The sequence below is a fragment of the Scleropages formosus genome, chromosome 20 (assembly GCF_900964775.1).
Source record: "Scleropages formosus chromosome 20, fSclFor1.1, whole genome shotgun sequence".
Lineage (NCBI taxonomy): Eukaryota > Metazoa > Chordata > Actinopteri > Osteoglossiformes > Osteoglossidae > Scleropages > Scleropages formosus.
In genome coordinates, this window is record NC_041825.1 from 23,989,379 (window position 1) to 24,011,550 (window position 22,172).

Below are 22,172 nucleotides of genomic sequence, written 5' to 3' on the forward strand. Positions count from 1 at the left end.
ACAGTTAAAGTTGCTCAGCTGCATAAATGGAAAACTTCAAATGTGCAAACCTCACACAGCATGTTCCTTTAGACACGGGCCCAATTATTATTAAATTTTCAAGACTTTTAGATAACAAGATAGTGAAGATAATTCAAGACTATTTTTAAATGTGCAAGCCTTCATCTGTTCACCTTCATGCACAAAAGGTGACAAAATATACCAAAAATCGCGAGCGTGATTTGATGATCTTTCAGAAAGGTAATGTCAGCCTGCGTAAACAGGACATCACCTTTAAAGTGCAGAATAGGTGGTGGGTGCATGTGCTCAAGTTGTGGGAGCCACATAGCTGCTGGCTTGGAACTTCTGAAACGTTGTGGAACGCAAATGAGCATGTGCACCATTATGTTTCTTTTTGCCTTTTGTCCTTTTCACATCCTTAAAAAACACTGTTAATGCAGCTCTCCACGTTAATCTCTAGAATGAGTCATCATCTCATCATGCAAGACTTTTGTTGGGGTGTCTTCATTGTCACACTTGTGTCCAGGATGATAAAGGATTTTAATAATGTCTGCATGTTTGTTATATGCAGTATGAAGCCTCGAAAACTAAAGGTGACACTTTTGAATGTCAAACGACTGAACAGTTCACCTTGCACACCCCATGACCTGCCATTAGTGTTTCTTCTCTTTTATTTGTTCACCGGATGTGGTGACATGGTTGAAAGCTGAAAAAAAGATATCAAATGGCTTAAAGGTGGCATTTAAACGGTCGAGCATGTTCCATATCAAACAGGAAAAAGAAACCTAGAAGACTAACCACAGCGGCAGAGACAACATCTCAAATGAAAGAAGGGATTTTTCAGTCCCCGTGAATCGTCTTCTTGAAGTAGAAATACACCAGCGACACGTGGTTCCGAAACTGAACCACAGACCTGTCATCTTTACAAGTCAGTTAAGAGAATGTGGACAGTTATCCTGGAAACTGGAAGAGAACAAAGTGCTCTTCTTTACTTTAGGCTCAGTCACCATAGTGACTAATCAGCAAAACATTTGATGGGTCTTCACCAAATGCCAGCCAACAGAGATTAAGGCTGAGAGACTTTGCAGAAAAAAGCCTATTAATAAATGAAAAGCTTTTCTTTTCACGTTTCTCTCAATCCTCTAGCTGATGCTTTTTTCCTGAGCTACCCACATAATTTACTTATTTATGTAGCAGGTACTTTTTACTGGCGAAATTCAGGGTAAATACTTTGCTCAAGGATACAGCAGCAATGGATGAGATTCAAACCTGGAACCTTTGAATGGAAGCAACAGCACAACCTGCTATGCTACCAGTTACCTCATTAAATTCCATGAAGAAACTTCATAGTGGATTTGCCTGCAGCAGCTCTGGAACCCTGATTGCCTGTACTGTAGCATTACTGAAAGTCTGTGGCCTCTTAAACAAGGTTTTGAAATCACAAACAAGACATTAGGGCAGCATGGAGGCACAGCAGGTAGCACCAGCACCTCACGGGTCTTGAGCTATGGGTTTAGGTGTGGGTTTGAATTTGTCTCCATCTGTATGTTCTCCCTGTGTTCATATGGATTTCCTCAGGGTGCTCTGGTTTCCTGCTACAGTCCAAAGACTTGTGTTTCAGGTGAACCGGTGACTCTAAATTGCTTGTAGTGTAAATATATGTAAATGAAGGAGTGTGTGATTGCTCTGTGATGGACTGTTGTCCCATCCAGGTTTTACCCTGCCTCATGCCCTATGCTTCTGTGATAGACTCTGGACAAGAACAACCCTGCATTGAAGAAGCACTTATTGATAATGGAAGGACATAAGTGGACATAAGACATTGCTGCTTTGTTTCATTGCAACATTGTGGAAAAGAAATAAAGAAAAAAAAAATTAATAGGAACGGGGGGTGTGGTGGCACAGCGGGTTTGGCTGGGGCCTGCTCTCTGGTGGGTCTGGGGTTCGAGTGCTGCTTGAGGTGCCGTGTGATGGACTGGCATCCCATCTGGGGTGTGTCCAATTCTGGGTATGTCCCCTCCTCCTCCGGTCCTGCACCTCGCACCCTGCGCTGCCGGGATAGGCTCTGGTTCGCTGCGACCCCCGCTTTGGACAAGCGGCTTCAGACAATGTGCGTGTGTGTGCATTCACAGGAAAATGCCTTATCTATACCCCTGGAAATTCCATGTTGAGAATTAGCAGTGACACAGATTCAGTGGTGTTCAAGTGTCATTTCAGCTGATATTTTTAAAGCTGTTTCTGTTAGCATGGTGATTAGTGTACAACTATGAGAAAAAGAGAAGTACCTTTGACTTTTTTCCAAGAGTGTTAATATGAGAGGGTTAAGCTAATGTAAAACCAACAGAATTTGCCATGCCTCTACTTTCCTCTGCCTGCTGGGTCACTGCAACCCTCCTCAGGTTCTCCCTGGAGCTCTAATTGCTAAAGGGACTGTCACAGACTGAGCTGTGACAGGCAAGTTGGTTGCAAGGAATCAGTAAGATGCCGGCAAAGTACCATCAATGAAATGCTGAACCTTGTTGCTGTTGTTGCCTGTCACATGCATTTCACCTTGTATTGTTATATTGCTTGTTCTGGTTTAGTATTCAATTTAACACTTTTTGTTTGAACTAGATTGGGTGCCGGGGAAAGGCCTACCGGTATCTGTCTGTTTGTCATTAACTAATAATATTTCTTTTATAAAGGTATGGCAGGTATATGTAACTGGTTGTGGAGAGTGAATGTATTTATTGTTTTTAGAAAATCATTTCTGTAGACTTTTTCCTTACCGTGCAGCTGTCTGGTATTTTGTTGTGTTTGGTGCCTTGTGTTGTAAACCAGATGGAGTGAACTATTTGGGGTATATCTAGGGGGGAGTCCTTGGGCACAACCAACTAGGCAGGGGTGTTTTATTGTGTAGTGTGATAAATGTTTTTATAAGTTGTAACGTAGGGATATTTATAGTAGAAAATGTTTTGTATTGTTTGTATGTTTTAGTATTTATGTTGGATGTAATTTTTGGGGAAATGTACTTTGGAATAGTTTAGGCTGTTATGGTATAACCAGAAGGGTGGAGTTACTGCTATATAAGTTTGTATTAGGGCACTAGTGGGGGGTGAATTGATGCAAACTTATGTAGACACTCTCATGCAGTAAACAGGAGAGCTATGCATTAATGTTGATACAAGGGGTTAAGCCCATGGCTCATAGGCCTCATGTTCTTTGTAACTTAATGTTTGTTTTGTACTTGGTTGGGGGTTAATGTGTTTTGAGGAATACTTTTTAGTTAAAGAAAATAAACCTTTTTGGTCCAACTACTTCAATTCTCCACTGCTGCTTCCATCCGTCGTCCATACCCTCACAGGGACAATGTTATATTTTATTGTACAAATACTATTAAAATAATTTTGAGCACAATGGCTCAAACAATGCAGTTGTCTCCCTTGTTTTGAGAAGTTAGTTCTGCTATTCTTATGCTAAAATGTGAAAGTACTAGGTGAAACAGAGTCGGAAATTGTAAATGCATAAATTAAAAATGCATCAGCACTACAGCAGTGACCCTCCTTGAATGTTCATTTAGTCTTAATTTCAGTTTTTTAATCATTGCACCACCTGTACATTAAGTTAGGCAAATCCTCTAGGGCAGCAGATTGTGTAGAGGTTGTTTAGAGATCTCTTCCCTAACATATCCAAGGACCCGGGTTTGAATCCCTGTTCCTCCTGCTATAGTATATCTGGTCAGGGTAATCATTCTAAATTAATAGAGTAAAAATTACCTAGGGGTACAAATGAGTAAATCATTCTAAGTAGTTTAGCATACAAACCTAACAGTGTAAGCTGCTTTGCAGAAGGGTGTAATAAAAATATAAAATGTTATGCATATTAGTAAAAGATCCCTTTGTGTGTTTGGACTTGGGTTCAAATCTGGGACAGTCTGTGTGAAGTTTGAATGTTCATGAAGGTTACCTCTTGCAGTTCAAAGATATGTGTTTCAGGTGAACTGGTGGCTCAAAGTTCCCTGTATTGTGTGTATGTTACGTTGCTCTGCTTTACTGATTAGTGAAAGAAAGTCTGTTTTTTTTAGCTTGGGTGGCACGGTGGCACAGTGAGTAGCACTGCTGTCTCAGCGCCTGGGTGGTGCGAGAGGACATGGCTTCAATCCCTGCTCAGCCTGTGTGATGTTTGCATCGTCTCTCTGTGTCTGCGTGGGTTTCCTCCTCCACTCCAAAGACATTCTGTTCAGGTTCACCCATAGTGTGTGAGTGACAGGGAGAGTGTGTTCCAGTGATGTATGGATGAGTGACCCATTGTAAGTAATGTATCTAGCAGTGTAAGTCACCTTGGTGAGTAAGGTGTGTGGGCTGATAACACTATAGAGTTCACTGGAAGTTGCTTTGGAGAAAAGTGTTTCCTAAATAATTAAATGTAGTACAGCTCTAGGACTGTAAGTTGCCATAGACAAAGGTATCAGCTACCAAGACTGTAGGAGAGCATCAGCATTAATACCAGCAGAAGTTACTTTAATACTGTACGTAACTTACTCAGTCACTTTCTTACCACTCGTGCTTATCAGGGTCCTGATGGTCCAGAGCCTATCCTGAAAGCAGTGGACTGTAGGCTTGGAGGATTACACCAAGGAAGGGACATCAGCACTTCGGAGGGCATTCTCTCTCACACACATACAGTCATGTAACAATGACGTGAACTCAGACAGTGAAAAAGAGCCAGGTGTTTTTCTAAAGACTGGTTGCTGTACACTGGTCCCTGGTGTGTTACCACCATGGCCTGGGGACTGAGGTTGCTAGGTGTTCCCCTGTCCTTCCATTAACTTATCCATCTGTACTCCTTGAAAAGAAGATACGAGAAATGCTTGACTGGAGTTTAACATAAGCATACTGGACATTATTCTACTGAACTAAAATGCTTTCAGAAGTAAACCAGAGCTGCGATGATACAGGTGGGCTTACATACTGAGGAATATTGACTGATCCATGGCGACCTTTGGATTTACAAATAAAAAGACATTTGCCCTCCTCTCCCCCCCTTTGCTCACTAGGTTCATTCCGAAGTCAAGGCAGATAATGGCTGAACACAACTTTTCTTGCTAAAGGGAAATGTGAGCGGTCACATCATACGCGATTTCACTGGAAATGATTGATTAATTACCTGAGGAGGGTATGGCACTCCAGAATGACTCAAAGCACCTGAACTTGGGTTCGAAGAGGAAGGACACAAAACAAGTATGTATAGAAAGTGTTTAATCATCACTTATAACAACTTGCTAAGGCATGAGCAAGAAGATATTGAATATATGGGTAACCTATGTTATATTATATCCTGTTAAAATAAATGTCAAACCAGTGGACAAGCAGTTAATACTGCTATGCTATATGTATGTGTGTGTGTGTGTGTGTGTGCGTGTGTATGTGTATGCTGACATACTAGCTAAGTTATCGTGTTAAGTCAGTTATAGAGTTGTTATACTTATTTCCCTCTACTTATCATGATGTGCACATCTGATCTAGTGAGAGGTTTTTAATTGGCTCCTGCAACAATGCATTTTTTACTGTTATTTCTGTGTTTATTCAGCATTACTTGAGCAATTCTTCAGATTCTTTAGTCACCTGTGCGAGTCATGACAACTCTGCCCATGTTTACTTGAATGGTGTTTCAAGGTGTCTTAAGACATCAGTAGTTTTGTGCTGCAGTGTGATGCAGGTGTTACACATAAGCAGATGGCCTTTGATTTTGGGCTGCTTTTATGTGTCAGATTTTGAACAGCAGGAATAGTGGCAGTGATCAGAGCCATCACCTTGAAATTGAAGGACCCCCATTTGAGCCTCTGCTGTAGTATCCTTGTTCAAGGTAGTGACCCTGAACTGATACATTAAGTATCGTCCTGTTGTATACATAGGTAAGTCATTGCAGGCAGCTGGGTAAAAAACCTCATGAATGCATATAATAAAGTAACTTTGGAGAAAGGTGTCAGATAAATGAATATATTATAATAATAGTGCAGTAAAACTCATTTAAATAAACAGAGTTCTGAATCATTTTATCATTGTTAAGCACAGGCTAACTGCTGAACAGGCAGCTTTTCGGTTCATTCCACAGGAGTAAGGCTAATGCTCAACATCCTGTCTAAGGCACTGACCAGCTACAGCCAACTTTTTAACTCTGAAAATACTGCTGTCTCATACCTGCAGACGGAAGCAATGAAAGCAGCCTCTTTCTCGAAAAGGGAGAGGCCCTCAAAGTGGCTGTTGGCTCTTCCACCAGTCATAGTCATCCTTGTTCTTGCTGTGACTGGGGTCCTTATTTGGTACTTTTTAGGTAAGTAAGATGTGGGAGCAAGCCACTGATGACAAATCAGTTAATGACGTATCCATAAGAAGATGTGAACTCTGCACTTTTACAAGTTAGGTAATTTCACATATTCAAGATTCAATATTTTCACAGGTTGTAGTGTCATAGGTCAGGTAAATCAGATGCTCTTTGGTTAGTCTGAACTTTAGCTACCATATCTTCAGGAAGCTGATAGATTTTTCAGCTGCTTCTACAGAGGAAACAAATGCCACTGGACCTTGTTGGTGTGATAGCCCTTAGGCCAAGTTGGCAAGTTTACAACACCAGTTGGGACATGGGTCTCAAAAAATACATACACCATTCCCTTAAATAATGAGGTTAGTTTGTTATAGGAAGTCACTTGTGAATTCCCATGGGTGAATTTCCATAGCGATGGGTGTGTTCCATAGTGATGGTTCCCAGATTAAAAATTTGATTTCAGAATTTATGCATTAATGTTTTATTTTTTTCCCAGTTGTCTTTCTTTGCCTTGCAGCCTTTCTCACTGACTTGTTTTTCATCATTTTTAGAAATTTTCATAATTTGACAAAATATTTGGTTGTTCAGAAGGTCACAGCTAATGTCTTTCACCTTGCAAATGACTTGGACCCTGTGCTGTTAGAGGTGCTCTGCAATGTTTCTAACCAATACTTGGCACTAGATGGTCTTCATTTGCTTGTCTCATTTGTGACTGAGGAGAACAAAACTGGCCAATAGGAGACACCCGAAACAGTGTAATAATAGACATACACCTCTACTTAATCGCTGGGTAGTTTGTGTAAAAGTCTTGCATATACACACACACACACACATTTTCTGAATCGCTTGTCCCATACGGGGTCGCGGGGAACCAGAGCCTACCTGGCAACACAGGGCGTAAGGCATAAAGTGGCAAAAAAATATGCTAAATTAAAACTGCCCTGCATTTCCATTCGCGGGTTCCCTCACAGCATCTATTGAACAAAAGTGTATTTTGCAGCCTGATAACTGTGGCAAGTGGAACCATGGGCCGTTTTTGCTCTGCAACAAAATAGGATGGAATAGAATGGTGAGGAAGTGCAGTTAAAAATAAATGAACCAGGAAATGTCTGTGTTTTGAAAATTTGTAACTCAGATGTTCCTAACACAAGGTACAAGTGTAAATATTTTCATCATAGTTTCTGCTATGGAACCAGTTATAATTTATTACTTTGCTTAATGCCCCAGTCAGCAGGTTTATCTTGATCAGAGTAGGTTACTGGGATGTGAAACACTGTTTTTACATCATGCACAAGAGATGCTACAGGATGTTTCATGCCATTTACATTTACATTTACATTTATTCATTTAGCAGGCACTTTTCTTCAAAGCAACGTACATCTCATAGAAAATACAATTTTTGCATTACATTAAGAGAAAGAGAGACATAGTTGCAGACGTGTGATTCTTAGGTACAGCTAGTTTGTTTCTTTCACCAGATGCACCAAGGTTCATCACACGATGTTCATTTACACTGTACAACTGTCTGGCAAGGCTTAATTTGTTCCTTACTGGGTAAAATTAGTTCCATCATTTGTTCCTTGGTAGGAAAAAATTAATTTAGTCATTTCTTCCGCTGTAGGAAATGTTATTTTTTGTCTGCTCTACCCATAAAAATCTGACAAATTTCGGGTAAGAAACTGAATGCACACCAAAATGGACCCATTTCAACATTATGGATTACTACTAGGACACAGTGACTTTATGGTCCCTCGTTGTACCTTGTCATAGACGCAAAGTCTTCCTATAGTCTGTGATTGAACCAGTCTGTCTTTTTTTCTCTCGTTGCTTCTTTTGCAGTCTACAGAGTTATGGTGCTGGAACCCAGGGTGCATCAGGAGTACACGGCATCGATCACCATCCTCAACAGGAACTTCACTTCACAGCTTGCCTCTCGCACCAGCTTGGAGTTCAGGATGGAGGCACGAGTTGTGGAGGACACGGTGAGCTAACAGGCCATAGTACTGTATCCATCACAGTTTGCACATTGCCTTGTAACATCACTCCTCCTAACTCAGTGGAGCACAGAAAAGACTTGAAGAGATCTGATAAATTCATCTGTCAGCATCTAATCTAGAACAACTTTTATAGTGTCCTTCGCTTTTATATACAACTGCATGGAACTTCATCAGCTTCACTGAGCTTTTTACACTTATAGCTCACCACCAGAGCTAATGAATCACATCTTTGTGGCTCAATATATAAACCATTCAAGTTTTTCGAGTACAGTGCAACAAACATAAGACATCCACTTAGCAACACTTTTGTATGTGAAAATACCTTGTTTTTGACAGCGATAAGGTCAGCTGCATGAAAACGAACAGGAAGGAGACGTGTAAAAATTAAAGCTCAGTACTGTTGTGTTGTTTAAAAGGGGATCTCTCAATGTTCATCTTACTGAACCTTGAAACAGATGGGCAATATTATTAAAAGGCCGCACTCCCTTGAGCTCAGAACAAGAAGATAAGGTTCTAGTGGACATGCAGTCATGAAAACTGCAAAATTCAACAGTGGAAAAACATTGCCTGTTCTCTCAAATGCCAGTTTGTGTTCTGACATCACACACACACACAGTGACTGAAGCCGCTCATCCCAAGCGGGGTCGTGGCGAACCGAAGCCTAATCCGGCAACACAGGGCGTAAGGCTGGAGGGGGAGGGGATACACCCAGGATAGGACGCCAGTCTGTCGTAAGGCACCCCAAGCGGGACTCGAAACCCAGACCCGCCAGAGAGGAGGACCTGGCCGAGCTCGCTGCGCCACCGCACCCCCATCTCCGTTGTGACATGCTGATGCAAAATCAGAAATTGGTGTAAAAAGAATGAATTCAAGGACCCATCCTGTCTTCAATACTATAAGGCCTGTCTGGCCTTTCTGAGACTGGTACTTTCAGCAGGGTAATGTGGCACACGTAACCAAAGTATGATTCTGCAAACATGACAGTTCATTTAATTTACTCTTATGGCCTGTACGGTCCCTACTCTCAAGCCAAAAGAGCTTCTTTGCGCAGGGGTGGAAGGTAATGTTAGCAGAATCAATTTACTGCTAAAAATCTTCAGAAGCTGCCAACCATCATGGACAAAGAGCCCTGCGAAATGTGTCTAATATCTTATTGCTGAATTAATGCTCTTCTTAAGCAAAAGTGGGTCCCACCTGGATATAGATATCTTTCCTTGTCTCTCCTGTTATTGGGCCCATATCCATCTGATCACTGGTTTCGTTCTTTAATTATGAGTTTTTTTTGCTTAAGGAGCCCTATTTTTTCAGCTGTCTGCATAGACTTTTTTGCACTTTCCACGACCATTATTCTGTATACAGCTGAATATTTTCATTATTCCAAAGTGAAACAGTTGAGCCTCATCACACTTCTGTCTTTGCTAATTTCCTCAATCTGAGATGAGCATGTCTTCTGACATCACAACTGTAGCCCATTCTAACCTCTGTCCATAACCATCACACCACTATCTTGTTGCTCAGCATCTTCAAGCTTTATTAAATTTCTATCCACCTACATAAATACAGAAATATTAGAATTGCACAAGATTTATTTTCATTTGATTTCTGAAACCATTGATCGCAATGTTTTCTTTTCATTAGGTGAAAAAACTTGTGAAATCATCAGATTTATATTGGTATTTCAACTCTACCAGTGTCTACGCTTTCGGGTAAGAAGGGCAGAGCAGGTCAGTCAGTTTCCTCTGAACATTTCCTGGATCAGGGGACCCATTTCCAGCATGACTGAGATCTTTCCAGTATGTGCAACCTTTGTAATTGTGTTTGTTGTTTCCACAGGGAGGGCAGTGTAGTGGCACATTTCTGGCTTATTCTGTCAGTGCCTGAGAGCCTTGTGGAGAAGGTCACACCAAGCCGTGTAAATAGCAGCCTTTATAGCAGCCTGATGGTATTTGGCAACGGGGATACAGTCAACTATGAGGGATACGTGCTCCATCTCCCCTCCTTCTGTATAACAGGTTGCACATTGTACTACTTCTATTTCACCAAAGACTAAAACATATCACCATCGTCGTCATCACTTGTTGTTTTCCTTCAATATGTATTTTCTTTTCTACAGAATCGGAAGCCAAAGTTATAGATTTGTTGAAATCTTCATTTGGTATGATTTGTTTTTTGATTTTCTTTTTTTCATAAATGTTGTTACATCTAATTGTGTTATAGTGTGATGACATTAGATTTCAGGGCGTTAGAACAAAAGCTGCTCATTAATGTCTTATTTTGATAGTAAAGGCACATTTTTATTTATCATGTTCACTCATCCCTCATTGCACACTGTAAAAATTACACATTGCTCCGTAAGAGTGCCCCCTAAGAACATGTTGACGCAAGCAGGTGAATAACACCTTTGTCCTTCTACATTGTATCTGGCTGTCTCTGAATGACAGAATGTCTCTGACTCCCCCGACTCCTCTCCTCAGACTGTTATAGGTACCAGTCAGTGGTCTCCAGCACCCCAGTAGCCTTGCAGGGCCCCAACACTCAGCGCTCCTCCTGCATCTGGCACCTCGAGGCTCCCCAGGGTTCCCAGCTGGAGTTACAGATGGAGTGGCTGCTTCCAGACTGCAGGGACCGCCTGGCTGTATACGACTCTACCACGCCAGCAGATGCCCATCTAATAACATCGTGAGCCTCAAGTTTGCTTACGCTTCACTTGTTTGCATACCTTGATATTACCAAACTGAGGTTGATGGCATACTTTCATGAGACTTCCCCAACTGTTTCAAAAACTGTGTTACCTCCTTGTCCCTTGAAATCCCTTAGGACTATTGAGGAGAGAAGTTCATCAGTGGTTCCCAAACTTTTTTATGTAACCCTAAATACAGCCTTATCCTGGCCTGGTGATCCTAAACACTGGTACAAGCAGTATTAATGACCAGTCATTTGGATACACTGTGTTTATATATATAGTTTTGTTTAATTATCATTACTTAATGATTTGCAAAGCATTTTTAATTGGATGAAATTAAAAGCTAATTTACATGAAAATGAGACTTGAAATAGAATCAAAGATTTGATCAGTGGCTACAATGATAATGCTTTATTTTGTGTCTGAACTCCAATAAATTTGCTAAAATTACAGTGCCTTTGATAATATGACATTCAGGTAAGAGTGCCGCTTAACAAAAGGCTTCTTGCTGGTCTGCCTAATGCATGAGTGCTGGAAGTGAACAGATTTGAAAGATGGCACCACGAATGGCTGCCTTGGTCTCGTGCTCTCTTGTAGTTTGTTTGTTTTAACTACAGGAAATCATCTCCCCACACTGTGGGAAGTCAACAACTGACTGAAGATCTGAATATGTTTTACCGCAGGTTTGATCATTCAGTGTTCACACCCCTCACCCGCCTCAGTTCTCCTAATATACATATGACTGAGTTCCCCTCACCTAGCCCCCCGCCACCCAACCGGCTTTGAAGATCTGTGAAGAGGATGTGTGCCGGCTCTTCCAGAAACAAAAAACCAGGAAAGCACCAGGCCCAGATCTTATCTCACCTTTCTGTCTGAAAATCTGTGCTGCTCAGCTGGCTCCTGTCTTCACACACATTTTCAACAGATCGCTAGAACTGTGCAAAGATCCCTCCTGCTTCAAACTGTCCACAATCATACTGGTCCCCCCAAAAAAATCATCCATTACAGGTTTAAATGAATACAGGCCTGTTGCCATGACATCTGTGGTCATAAAGACCTTTGAAAGACTGGTCCTGGCCCATCTAAAGGACATCACAGGTCCCCTAATGGATCCCCTTAAATTCACGTATCAGTCAAGCAGGTCAGTAGATATCCTTCAGGCCCAACTCTTGCACAAGCAGCACCGGTGCCCCCCAGGGTTGTGTGCTCTCCCCGCTCCTTTTCTTCCTTTATACCAACGACTGCACTTCAAGGGTCCCCTCTGTTAAGCTCCTTAAATATGTTGATGACACAACCCTAGTGGGAGTCATCCAAAATGGTGATGAGTCTGCATACAGATGGGGGGTGGAATAGCTGGTCCTCTAGTGCAGTCAGAAGAATCTGGAGCTAAATACTCTGAAAACAGTAGAGATGACAGTGAATTTCAGGAGGAACCCCTCCAATACTGCCATACCGCCCCCTCTTCATTTTCAACAGTGCTGTATCAGTAGTGGACACCGTTAAGTTCCTGGGAACTACAATTTCTCGGGACTTAAAGTGGAAAACCAACATAGTGTCCATCACAAAAAAGGCCCAGCAGAGGATGCACTTCCTATACCAGCTGAGTAAGCTCAACCTATCACAGGAGCTGCTGTTGCAGTTCTACACAGCAGTCATTGAGTCTATACTCTTCTCCTCCATCACAGTCTGGTTTGGATCAGCAACCAAGCAAGAAAAGAACCGTATAGTCAGATCTGCAGAAAGAGTCATAGGTTCCAGACTGCTCTGCCTCCAGAACCTGTACTCCTCCAGAATAAGGAAACATGCAGGGAAAATCGTGACAAACCCCTCTCACCCGGGCCATGGCTTTTCTGAACTTCTCCCATCCGGCAGGTGCTACAGATCACTGTGTGCCAAAACAACAATACATAAAAACTGTTTCTTTCCCCACACTGCTATGTCCATGAACAACTGACTGTTGTTAGTGTTTCAGTTCTCTGTGGAATACTTTTCCCCGGGTAACAATTTGCCCCAGGTAGAAGAGTTTAAGTATCTTGGGGTCTTGTTCATGAGTGAGGGGAGAAGGGAGCATGAGATCGGCTGCAGATTGGGAGCAGCGACAGCAGTAATGCGGTCGCTGTACCGGACTGTAGTGGTGAAGGGGGAGCTGAGCCATAAGGCAAAGCTCTCCATTTACTGGTCGATCTACATCCCTACCTTCACCTGTGGTCATGAACTTTGGGTAATGACCGAAAGAATAAGATCGTGGATACAAGCGGCTAAAATTAGTTTTCTCCACAGGGTATTGGGACTCACTCTCTGTGACAGGCTGAGGAGTTCGGACATCCGGGAGGAACTCAGAGTAGAGCCGCTACTCCTCCACATTGAGAGGAGCCGGTTGAGGTGGTTCGGGCATCTGATGAGGATGCCCCCTGGGCGTCTCCGTTTAGAGATATACCAGGAACACACTAACTGAGACGAGGCCTCGAGGTCGACCCAGGACCTGCTGGAGGGATTATATCTCACAGTTGGCCTGGGAACGGCTGGGGATCCCCCAGGCTGAGCTGGAGGAAGTTGCAGGGGACAGGGGCGGCTGGGCTTCTCTGCTCCCTTGTTGTCACCGTGACCCTACTAGGACAAGTGAGAGAGAAGATGGATGATGGATGGATGGATGGAATACTTTTCCCTTCTTACTTATTTCCTCCTTCATTATTTATTCAATCCCACACACACACAATGTCTACAACTGCTTGCACGGAGCGGGGTCGTGGCAAGCCGGAGCCTAGCCCGGCAATACAGGGTGCAAGGCTGAAGGTGGAGGGGACACACCCCGGATGGGATGCCAGTCGGCTGCAAGGCACCCCAAGCAGGATTGGAACCCCAGGCCTACCGCAGAGCTGGCCCCTGCAAAATCCACTGCGCCCCCCATTTATTCGATCCATCATTATTTACTCCATCCCGCGTTATGTATTCTTTCCCCCGCCAAAATTAATCGCTTTATGTATGTATGTTTGTGTGTGTTTATGTATGTTTTTTGTTTACTCGACAATATGAGCCATTTGTATGTGTGTGCATACTTGGCCAAATAAATCGGATTCTGATTTGCATACTATTATATTAAGCTTATATTGATGCTGTACTGTCCTCAACTATTTCACTTTAATAACAATTTCAATAGTCCTTCACATTTTGCCAGTGAAATAATGCACTATGATGTTTCTTTTTTGAAGACCATCCTGTGACCCTCATTCAGGTTGCAACCATGGATTTGGGAACTTAAATAAATTCCTTCTATCCTTATTCACTTCTCTCAGCCATGTCCTGTATGTCCTTCACATCTCTCCTGTCCTCTTCTGTGTTTCAGACTGTATCGATGCAGTCGATTGGAGCAGGTGGTTAGGGTGCTCTCCTCGGCGCAGTGGATGACTGTGGTGTGGAAGCAAGGTCTCTACAACTACAAGGACCCGTTCTCCCTTTCTGCCCAAGCCTGGCCCTCTCAGGGTGGGAGTCACTGTCTGTCTCCAGTTGCACTGTTGTTATTATTATTTTGTTGCAGTAGCTAATGTTTCTATGCAACATGACGTTTCTGTCTATTTATTCAACTGTACTGTATATTGTAATGAAAGTTGAGAACCTATGTCTAGGGTACTACAGTAGTGCCCCTTCAAGAGCTTTAATCTCCACCCTTAAGGTGACATATCCTTGTCCCTAACCATTACTGTCGCACACAGTGGATGGGACACCAGAGTGTAGACCTAATTACAGGATCTTTTACAGCCACAGTACAAAGGGAAAGTGATATTCATGGTTGGGGACAGGTGTGGTTCAATCCAAGCTGCAATTGATGTTCAGGAGGAGAATCTGAAGACGTGATTGACGAGGTGAAACGAGGGTTGATGTCGTAGGAGACTGGAAACAGGGTCGTTGTACGGAGAAGGACGGGTAAGGTGAGGGAGGCGTATCGTGAGCACAGGGGGGACGGTTGTCTCAAAGAGCTTCCACAACTGGAAAGTAGTGGACTGGTTCCCTTTATACCTGGCTGTGTTGATTGTGACCAGGTGCTTGCGGTTGAGCTGTGGGCGTGACAGTACCCCCCTCCTCACAGGTGGCTTTCGTCACCTGCGACTCTTGGAACATGGGGCCAGCTGATCCGGATGGTCCCCGAGAGAGTCGAAAATCAAGGAAGGGTCGAGGATATCACAAGCAGGGACCCAGCACCATACCTCAGGCCCCTACCCCTCTCAGTCCACCAGGTAGTGCAACCACCCCACCAACGCTTAAAGTCCAAGAGCACGCGAACCATATATGCTGGGGCCCCATCAATCTGCAATGGAGAAGGCGGTGTTATACCCTGAGGAGCCTGCAACAGTGAGGTCTTGATCCGCCTGATGACCTTTAAGGGACCTGTGTACTGGGGACTGAGTTCTTTTGATGGGAGCTTCAGCTTAATGTCCCTGGTGAATAACCATACTCTCTACCCAGGCTGGAAGAAGACGGTACACCTGTTGCTTGTACTGGTGGGTGCTCTGGTGGAGGTGCTCCTGAACCATCTGCCATACCTCTGCCATGCTGGAACTAGGGTGCCATGGGAACAGGGGAGGCTGGTAGCCTAAAATGCATTGAAATGGGGACAGTCCTGTGGATGAGTGGAACAGTGACTTGTGTGCATATTCCACCCAGGGCAGAAAATGCGACCACAGGTGTTGCTTCTGAGAACAGTAACTCCCGAAGAAGTGGCCTAAGTCCTGGTTAAGCCTGTATACTTGACCATTCACCTGGGGATGATACTGTAACCTGGGGTAAGGCTGACTGATAACTCCAGCTTGCACCAGAAGGCCCTCCACACCCTCAATGTGAACTGGGATCCCTGATCAGACACTGTATCCTCCAGCAGGCCACATATGAGAAAGACTTAGTTGAACAATGCCTCCGCCATTTCTGGAGCAGTAGAGAGCTAAGGTAAGGGGATCAGGTGGCATGCCTTGGAGAAGTGCTCAATGATGACCAGGATGATGGTGTTTCCTTCAGAAGGAGGCAGGTCCATCAGGAAGTCAACCACTACATGGGACCATGGCATGGAGGGCACCGAGAGCGGTACCAGTAATCCAGCTGGCTTTTGGCTTGGAGTTTTAGCCTGGGGGCATATTTTGCACTCCTCCACATATTCCTGAACATCCTCTTGGATGGAGGGCCACAAGAAGTTTCCTTGCAACAGAGAGAGGGTTCCTTCCACTATAGCAGGGAAGTGAGGGGAGCTGCTATGGAGCGAAAACCCTGAATGAACCAGTGATACAAGTTGACAAACACCATAAACCATTGCAGTGCTTTGGCTGAGGTCAGTCTGGGCCAATCTAACCATCTGGACCTTCTTGGGGTCCATGGCTACTCGTTCTGCACTCAGGATGAACTCAAGGAAGGAGACCCGCATTTTGTGAAAGATGGCATTTTTCCCCTTTGACGACAAAGTTATTGGTTAGCAGGAGTTTTAGCATGGTCTCAAACATCTGCCGCAGGGTCTGCTCATGGGAGCTGAGCAGCACTCCTTGTGCTAAGACGGCTGTCTGAAGCCACTTCATGTCCATCGGGTCCATTTGTAGAGGTGAAATCTTCTCCGGACACCGGAGTGTGGACCCAGTTGCAGGATCTTTTACAGTTAAGGTACAAGGGGAAAGTGATACTCATGGTCGGGGACAAGCATGGTTCAATCCAAGCTGCAAACGTTGTTCAGGAGGAGAATCCGAAGATGTGGGCAATGAAGCAAAGTGAGGGACGATGTCACGGGAGACCGAAAACAGGGACAAGGAAACAGGCGAGGGAACAAGGAGGGAAATGTACGGAGACGGATGGGTAATGCGAGGGAGCCATACTGAGTGTGCAGGAGGGACGGTTGTCTTGAAGAGATTCCTCAACCAGGGAGTGGTGAACTGGTGCCCTTTATACCTGGCTACGTTAATTATGACCAGGTGCTTGTGGTTGAACTGAGGGTGTCGGTGTGTCGATTACATTACCTGCAGTCCTCTCTCCTGGCCAGGAAACTGACCTATCAGCAATTGGTCCCAAAGCATTTTTGAAATGTTCTTTTCTGAAAAGTTTTTTTTTTTTTTTTTTTTTTTTAAATTTCTGAAGATTTCTGTGACTGTGAACAAAAGATTTATTTATATAGGTGATGAGGGTCGGCTTGGAGTTTTCTGTCTGAATAATATAATTGAAATTAACATCAGGCAAACAAAAGAAACATCTACAGAATATGAATGGTACTATGCCCTCTGTGTATTTGAAGTTGTATGGGAATGGTACACATGTGAAAATCAAATTAACAGGTACCAGACATTGAATTCACCATTCCTGCCATAGGACTCCTGAGCAAGGTACTTACTCTAAATTGAAACAGTAAAAATTACTCTGCAGTATAAATGGGTAATATAATCACTGTAAGTATTGTAAAATACAATATTAATATTATAAGCTGCTTTAGACAAAGGTGCCAGCTAAGTGAATAGTAGTAATGGAATAGGTAGGGTAAGTTTTTGCTTATTGCTGCTTATCTAAGTGCACATTTCAGAAGATCTCACTAGCCTGTCTTCCTTTTTCATACCTAGTGTGTTCATCCACGTTCTTCTTGCGGCCTGTCTTGGGTGTACAAGGCAGCTTCCAAACACCCTTCTATCCCAGCTACTACCCTCCGGACACCAACTGCTCCTGGCACTTCACTGTGAGCTCCTGGCATAACCACCTCTTCTTCATTCATAATTTCAAGTCTTTAGAACTTAGAATTTGAACTTAGCTAGAAGCAGACATGTTGTGCTCCACAAGAAGAGGTGGAGAACTTGACAGAAGTAACTTAAAGCTTTTCAATTGCATTACTTTGTCATGTGCTCAACTCCTTGTGTGCTAAACTCTTTAAGTCCTTTACTCTACAGATCTTTATCTTTTTTCACTCCTGTGAAAGTAGGCCTATTTTAGATATGATGACACACATCTTTACGTTATTCTTGACCTCATAGAAATCTTTGTCATCTTTCACTGAAAAACTTGTTTGTCTCAGTTTCCAGGTGCAAAAGTTTGTTATATATTTATTTTTTCGATAGATTTAGAATTACTGAAAATGTCACAAGTTTGACTTATCTCAAGTTGCTCATCCTCACACACTGTTCTTGATATTATTAATTCTTTGGGTTATTTCTCATTAAGGTATTAAGACAGTACTTGCTTGTATTTATTTGTTTTTCTGAGTTCATTCCCTTTAAAGAGTTTTATTAAAACGTATACAAAATCTATAAAATTATGCATACCATAATTATTACTTTGACAAACTCAGAAAGCAAAGTTATGGCTGGTTTTGCTCAGAACTTGCTGCCCTATCTGATGAGTCAGGTACCATCTACCAGTTTTGGGCTCATGCTGGAGTTTGAGGGCTATGAGCTGACGAGGGCCGGCTACAACCAGGCTTGCACCCAAGGAGAGTGGGTCATTCAGAACCGCAGGTACCTGCGACTTGCCGTCTCACGTTTCCTTTGTTTGATGTGTCCAAAACAAATCAAATACCTTGTAATGTTCCCCCATTTATACATTTGTCTGTTTTGCTAAAGAAACACAGGAGCATAAGTCAACTGCTCTAAGTGTGCTAACTGCTCCCAAGTTCCATCTATCCAACCACCATCAACAACTGCTCGTCCCAAGCGGGGCTGCAGCAAGCCAGGGCCTACCCAGCAACACAGGACACAAACCAAAGGGTCTATCTATCTATCTATCTATCTATCTATCTATCTATTACTTGTTTTTGCATTTACATTACATTACATTACATTATTCATTTAGTAGATGCTTTTGTCCAAAGCGATGTACATCTCAGTTTTTCAGTGGCTGAATAACTTTGAGTTCCAGCATGCGCTGGTTTTCAATTCCCTCTTGTGTTGTTCCTTTGTTTTTTGTCCAGACTATGTGGGACTCGAAGCCTTCAACCCTATGCAGAGCGCCTTTACCTGGTGTCAGCCTCTGTGACTGTCACTATGACCTCTGAAGTGTCCCTCACAGGCCCTGGACTCAAGGTCCACTATAGTCTCTTCAACCAAGCAGACCGTAAGTTGCCTCCTGCATGTTAAGAGCACTGAAAATACTGGTAGTGTAGTGGCTACAGTTATCATCTTGCCATCAATGAACCTAAGATCTGTGGTTCTGCTGTTACACCTCATGCTGATTAGCTCCAGTAGTTACATACATGGATAAGAAAACTGATAGTACTGCAACAAAAAACACCAATACTGTGAGTCACCTTGGGCAAAGACATTGACTGAAAAATGGTTAATAGTAAATTTCCATTTTTGGTTTTTGAGTTAACATTTGTATACCCTTTTACTGTACAGGAGCAGTTCTGACCACCCCCGAACAAATTACAGACATGCGTCGCTTAATGATGGGTATATGTTCTGATAAATGCGTAGTTAGGCGATTTCATCATTGTCCTAACATCATAGTGTGAACTTATACAAACCTAGATGGTATAACCTCAATGCAGTCAAGAGACATGGGAAACACGAGATTTATGATGCTGCTGCCGGCGTAACACAGCATACTGGTTTACAGTAAACTTTTTTATACTGTAAGTAGAAAGAGTAAGCTACACTCTAAAACAACGACAAAAGTACAGTATAGTAAAGACATAAACCACTAACATATGTGTTTATTATCATTATCAAGTATAATGTACCGTACACAATTTTATGCGATATACTCTTATACGGCTGGCAGCGCAGTAGATTTGTTTACACCAGCACCACCATGAACATGTAACACATAGCGCTACAACGTTACGACAGCTACAATGTCGCTAGTTGATAAGAATTTTTCAGCTCTATTATAATTTTATGGGACCACCGTCGTATATGCGGTCAGTCGTTAAGCAAAACGTCGTTGACCGGAGCGTGACTGTAATAAAATTAAAGAATTTGCTTGAATTAAGTGTAATAACTTTCAGTATTACAGATACATTTTGGAAAAGGTATAGATTCATACTGTTTTTGATGGTTAGCTGTGCTAGGAAAGACCTTTTTGGTTTCCTCAATTGTCCAAATGGTTTTTTTTCCAGCCTGTCCAGGAGAATTCCTGTGCACGGTAAACGGGCTATGTGTCCCTGCATGTGATGGGATCAAGGACTGCCCCAATGGCTTGGATGAGAGGAACTGTGGTAAGGCTTCAAGCTGTGGGGACATGGAAAGTTGGCAAGAGTTGAGAAATCATGAAGAACATCTTCCATTTTTGACACAACTGGGGCCACCTATTCCAAAATTGTTCACATATACACTGCATTAGCACCAGTAGTGCACTGAATGAGATGTGAGCAAGTACCAGCAATGTTGATGGAAGATCACTTCTCCATTACATACGAGCACAACAGACAACCCCTTAGTCCATCCATCCATCCATCCATCCATCCATCCATCCAGTTTTCTAGAATTACAAAAAAATTCATCTACTTATTCTAAGGATAGACATTTTCTTTAATTATTTACTGTGTACAATGCACTTGTGCTCAGAGAGAATTCAGCTAAGTATATCTTATGGTGTACACTGCCCTTGGGGCAGAAAAATTACTGTTTTGCAGGGTGCATTCCACAGTACTGGTGCCCTGGCTACACACAGTTTGCATCAGGGCCCTGGGGACAGTTTGTTTCACAGTATAGGTGGCAGATGGTAGTGTACTGGTTGGAGCCATCACCTTGCATCTGAGTGACCCTTGCATCAAGTTTGAATCCCACTCCTGCTATAGTATCCTTAATCAAGAAATACCCTCGCTCCATTAAAGAAATATCCAGTTGTATAAATGGATAAATCGTTGCAATTAACATTGTGTCCAAACCTGATATTGTAAGTCACCTTGGGGAAAAGTGTCAGATAAATGAATCAACAATATACGGGTAGTAATAATGAATGCTATAACGTCCACTGTTTTCAACTATGTTGAAGAAGACAGAGCTTTTACTATGTTTTGCAGTATGCACTGCACAGTACCAGTGTCCTGAAGACAGCCAGTGCTTAGATTACTTCAAAGTGTGTGACCATCATCTGGACTGTCCAAATGGAATGGATGAGGACAACTGCACAGAAGGTAACCAAAACAGTTTTGTTCATTCTGAGGAATCCCCACCTAATATGCAATTAAAATAAGAGGTAAAATCATGAAGGCCAACATTGTACATTACCTGTCAGAATCATGTAGCCGCTATACTGCTATTAGCTGAACCTGAAAGAGTGGTCTGTGTGTGTTTGTTTGATTGCTGGCCAGGAGTGCAGTGTACCGAAATGACCTATGTGTGCGCTGATAGCACCTGTGTCAAGAAGCCCAACCCAGAGTGTGACTTTGTCACTGACTGCCCGGATGCCTCAGATGAAAAGCACTGTGGTGAGATTTCTAACGAATTCAAAAGGAATGTGTTATACTGCCACACCATCGTTTGTTGGTGGGTCTTCATCAACATCTGTCTGGGTGCACAAATTCTCATGAATTATAGGTTCTATAGACTGTAGCTTAGTCTTGACAGTTATACCACTCTTCTTTGTATAAGACATACATTATCCACAGAGGTCCTCGGTTACCACAGCAGAACGCCCAGGAGGGGTGGGCAGCCACTGGTGCTTGGCCCCTGGGGGTTTTTGTTCTCCCTTTGTGATTGGGAGATTTTTGTTTTCCTCTCCATGGTTGCTAGCTGGCTTACTTCATCGTTATTTGTATATGTGTTATACCTGTAATTCTGGATCATTTTCAATAACCTTGTTCAGCCTCCTGTGTCAATCTGGTGAGAAAAGTTTTAAAAATAAATTGAATTGAATTTAAAAACAAAAAAAACAAGAAAATATGTATGTTTTTTCAAGAACAAATTTGACAGCTGAGAAAAAAAATTTAAGATTTAACATGTCTTCCTATATATACTACTCCTTGACAGTGAGGGTCCACTTGGTCTTCATGCCTTCATCATTTTTGTGCCAGATTTGTGGTTCAGTGGTACATGTGTATGAATGTATGTTTGTATTTTTTCAGACTGTGGGATTCAACATTTCCCCAGCCGTGTGGTGGGTGGGCTCAACTCCGTTGAGGGGGAGTGGCCATGGCAAGCCAGTCTGCAGTTCAGCGGTCGGCATCTCTGTGGGGGGGTTCTCATCTCCAGCCAATGGGTAGCATCAGCTGCTCACTGCTTCTATGATGATAGGTCAGT

General features: G+C 42.8%; 1 protein-coding gene across 2 annotated transcripts in view; it reads left to right on the forward strand.

The window, feature by feature from the left end:
* The first annotated feature begins 5,041 nt into the window (after positions 1-5,041).
* tmprss6 (transmembrane serine protease 6) overlaps positions 5,042-22,172 on the forward strand; it is a 38,860-nt gene continuing 21,729 nt past the window's right edge. For both annotated transcript variants that reach the window (XM_018746065.2, XM_018746066.2), the window contains exons 1-15: positions 5,042-5,219; positions 6,186-6,312; positions 8,143-8,285; positions 9,939-10,006; positions 10,134-10,312; positions 10,414-10,455; positions 10,775-10,979; positions 14,327-14,463; positions 17,562-17,674; positions 18,337-18,446; positions 18,899-19,041; positions 20,048-20,146; positions 20,954-21,067; positions 21,245-21,361; positions 21,998-22,166. In XM_018746065.2, the coding sequence (XP_018601581.1) occupies positions 5,157-5,219; positions 6,186-6,312; positions 8,143-8,285; positions 9,939-10,006; positions 10,134-10,312; positions 10,414-10,455; positions 10,775-10,979; positions 14,327-14,463; positions 17,562-17,674; positions 18,337-18,446; positions 18,899-19,041; positions 20,048-20,146; positions 20,954-21,067; positions 21,245-21,361; positions 21,998-22,166 (1,829 nt within the window). In that variant the 5' untranslated portion in view covers positions 5,042-5,156. The remainder of the gene's footprint in view (positions 5,220-6,185; positions 6,313-8,142; positions 8,286-9,938; positions 10,007-10,133; positions 10,313-10,413; positions 10,456-10,774; positions 10,980-14,326; positions 14,464-17,561; positions 17,675-18,336; positions 18,447-18,898; positions 19,042-20,047; positions 20,147-20,953; positions 21,068-21,244; positions 21,362-21,997; positions 22,167-22,172) is intronic.